At 40.6% G+C, this 3,565-nt stretch overlaps 1 protein-coding gene across 1 annotated transcript; it reads left to right on the top strand.

Annotated features, from left to right (window-relative positions):
• Positions 1–1,012: 1,012 nt before the first annotated feature.
• nkx2.7 (NK2 transcription factor related 7) lies at positions 1,013–3,351 on the top strand. The gene is made up of 2 exons (XM_084360925.1): positions 1,013–1,300; positions 2,717–3,351. The coding sequence occupies exons 1-2, from the start codon at positions 1,063–1,065 to the stop codon at positions 3,262–3,264; spliced, it is 786 nt and encodes a 261-aa protein (XP_084217051.1). The 5' UTR covers positions 1,013–1,062; the 3' UTR covers positions 3,265–3,351.
• Positions 3,352–3,565: the final 214 nt, after the last annotated feature.

The following is a 3,565-nucleotide window of genomic DNA, read 5'->3' as shown; positions in this document are numbered from 1 at the left end:
AAAATAAACGCTATTCTAAAATGTGCTGCTCTGTACAAGGAGTCATTTTACTTTCAGTACTTTTTTCTGATGCTTATACTGAGTTAAACATTTAAAAGACCTGAACACTTCTTCCCTCGCTGCATATCAAACATGTCAATCACTGCTCAGAGCTGTAAGTGGCTGTGAGTGTATCTATCTGTCTCCGTGTGTCCTGCAGCGGGACAGGCCGTGTCTGTCCTTGTTCCTGTCTGTGCGGACCGACGCGCGTCTCGGCCTCAGTCAAGCATCGCAGGCTGGCGCCGCCGCCTCTCCACTTCCACAACATCAGGTGTAATGTTACTGTTTGTTGTGGCCTGAGAACACTAATAACGCGGCAGGGAAACAATGTTGATGGTGAAGCTGTTCAACATCACCTCAGATCACTCAACCCCCGAGGACCTGCAAGGCTGATTAAGTGGCTTAACTCGGCTGACCAGAGGCGTGCCTTTGGGTTTACGATGAATAAATTAGCCGCTTCTCAAACAGGTTCATTAATCTGGAGAGTTTCACTGGTTTCTAACAATGCAAAGGCGTTTGTTTGAACTAACTTTCATTTTTCTGACTGGCAGTATGTCAGGAAATCTATGAAAAACAGGTTGGAATCAAGCGCAAATGAAAAAATAAATATTTTTCAGTAAGCAAAAAGTTTCTACCACATACTGACTTCAAAATAAAGTAAATCATCACATTTTTTCCATTTTTTTTTTTATAACTGGAATTGTTCTGTAGGATGCTGTAATTAAAAACTCGCCCTCACAGTCTAATTTCTTAATTAACCCGCTTTATTACACACACACGCAGAGAGAGAGAGAGAGGAGGGTGGATAGGATGTGAGGTGTTCCTGTGTAAGGTGAGAAGAAGCCTGGGTGTTGGCCAGTGTTCCTGAGAGAGGTGACAGATCTATCTCTACTTGCTCTGTAGCTGGACCCTTGAATGATTTAAACCTCCTCGGGCCTCTCACTCATCAGTCAGTTGAGAGAAACGTCCGGCAGCAGCTCGTGCGCAGCGCGTAAAAAAGGATCCAAATCGTTTTGACTGAAAATGTTGGAGATGCACCACAGTTCAACCACCACGACGCCTTTTTCGGTGAAGGATATTTTGAAGCTGGAGCAACATCATGATTTTGAAACTGAACTCCTGATGACAGATCAGGTTGTTCCGATGCACTATCAGCACGTGCACGGTGCGTCCCGGAGCATTTATGACTGCGGGCCTGAGCCGTGCGTCTCCGGGATGAAACTCTCAGCAGCAGCAGCAGAGGAGGAGATGAATGAACAGGGTGAGGATGCACATGATAATCAGTCAGATCAGTCAGATCCAGGAACAGGCACTCTGTTTATGGTTGGTTCAGTTTAGGCCGACCGACAGAACGCGGGCCTGGACGCTGAGAGCAGGGATACAACATTTTACTTTTCTTAAATCTTTTAATTTGAAAACGAAAAGGAAAATGATGAACAAACATGTCTTTTCAATGAACACAGATAAACGGAGATGTCCGGATATTTGAAATATTTTGCCATCAAACAAAAAAAGTTATCAACAAGAGGAGGCAATGAGGGTAACGATAAAGTTTTATTATTATTATTATTATCATTATTATTATTTGGAAACTGTGCTCAAATATTAGAATCTTTAATAAGGTAATCAGATGTACACAGGGAAGAAGGCTCATACGTGCTCCTGATGAACTAAAATATCAAGTTTGATCTCAGGGAAAGTGAATAACTGTCTACTAAATTAGAGAACTATTAATAATAGAACTATTTTCGATTCTGTCAAACGTCACAATAACCAAATTCACGTCTTCCAACTCAGTTTTGTTAAATTATTATTTATTTTTTTACTCCTATTGTTTTACACATATGGCAGAAGTATAAAGTAGGTTATGTGTTTTTTTCTTTTTAATGTTATATCAAATTATAGAAATATAAGAATAAACTAAACATGCTGGAGAAATAATAACTTGTGATTTCTTTCAACAAAGTGTACAAATGAAATAATAATGTCAAACCTGAGATTTGTCTTTCTTTTTCTTTGACATTGCTGGTATAGAAACACAAGAGATCCAACTCCTCCAAATGATTTTTAATTGTATTTTTCGAAAGATAAATAGTCATAAATAGTAATAATGCAGTTATTTAACATGTATAGTAAAAGTAAAGATATATTGTTAAAAATATAACTTTGGTAACAGTGAAAGTCACCCACATAATAGAACTTGTGTTAAAGTCTTAAAGTATTGGATAATAATATACTTGAATATCACAACTAAAATTCTGGCAATAAATGTAGTTAACTATCATGAGTTTAAGTACATTTAAACACATGTTTACACCCATCTACATACTGTTTATTATCAGTTAACCGATAATCGAGCAGGCGGATTATTGGATCCAATATTCATCTTTTTCTGATGATCGGAGTCTTTGTGTTTTTAATCCGATTGATGAAAAAAAATAAATAGAAAGATAAAAATGGGCTTTGGCTCTGATACAGCATCACATCTACCAAGCAACGTGTAACCAAAGCTATCAAAATAAATGTAGTGGAGTGGAAGTACTCAAGTACAGTAAATATACTTAGTTACACTGGTCATCACTGGTGTAAATGTGTAAAATAAATCGTTTTTGGATGTTTTTAGCCCAAGTTTTCCATAGTTTGACTTGATTTGACTGTTGTCTCTCCTGCTGTGCAGCTATCAGCGGCCTCGACAGTTCACCTGACTGTGACAGGAGCTCTAAAAACAGACCCAGGCCGCGCAGGAAGCCGCGCGTCCTCTTCTCCCAGTCCCAGGTGTCCGAGCTGGAGAGGCGCTTCAGACAGCAGCGCTACCTGTCCGCCCCGGAGAGAGAGCACCTGGCCCTCATCCTCAAACTCACCTCCACGCAGGTGAAAATCTGGTTTCAGAACAGGAGGTACAAATGTAAGCGCCAAAGACAGGACAAGTCTCTGGAGCAGGCGGGGTTCGCACCTGCGCCGAGGAGGGTGGCGGTGCCGGTGCTGGTACGGGACGGGAGGCTGTGCAGCGCGGGGTCACATCCAGCTCCTTATAATGTGACTCTCGGACATTATAACTCAGTGTTTGGATACGGGAACAGCAGCGTGTATGGCTGCAGCTATCACAGCGTGTCACCTCCAGCCGCTGTGTCCAATAACCAGCTGGTCGATCTAACAGGAAGCAGCGAGGGGCCCTTCAGCCACGGACACTTCCAGGCGTCATTACAGGGCGTCAGAGGCTGGTGACTGAAACAACTCAACTCTGTATAGCACAAAGTTATCACATATCTCACTGTCAAATGTTCTATTGTATATTTTCTAAGATTTTGTATGTGCTGCCAATTTTCTCTTGTTGAAAAAAGTGAAATTAAAAGTTCAGCTGATGGTTTGATACACATTGAAAGTAGATTTTTTTTAATCGATTATACATATTCAAACTATAAATATCTACACATTCTGAATGTAAGATATAACACGTTATAATGATTACCAGTGATAGAATGTAACTAAGTAGGCCACATTTACTCCAGTACTGTTTGTTTTCAGA

This window comes from Pagrus pagrus, assembly GCF_965226575.1.
Source record: "Pagrus pagrus genome assembly, chromosome: 8".
Lineage (NCBI taxonomy): Eukaryota > Metazoa > Chordata > Actinopteri > Spariformes > Sparidae > Pagrus > Pagrus pagrus.
This window is presented reverse-complemented; position numbering and strand designations above follow the sequence as displayed.

Coding starts and splice junctions, on each gene's coding strand:
- nkx2.7 (XM_084360925.1), top strand. CDS start 1,063: ATGTTGGAGATGCACCACAGTTCAACCACCACGACGCCTTTTTCGGTG. Junction 1,301..2,716: donor GGAGGAGATGAATGAACAGG/GTGAGGATGCAC, acceptor CCTGCTGTGCAG/CTATCAGCGGCCTCGACAGT.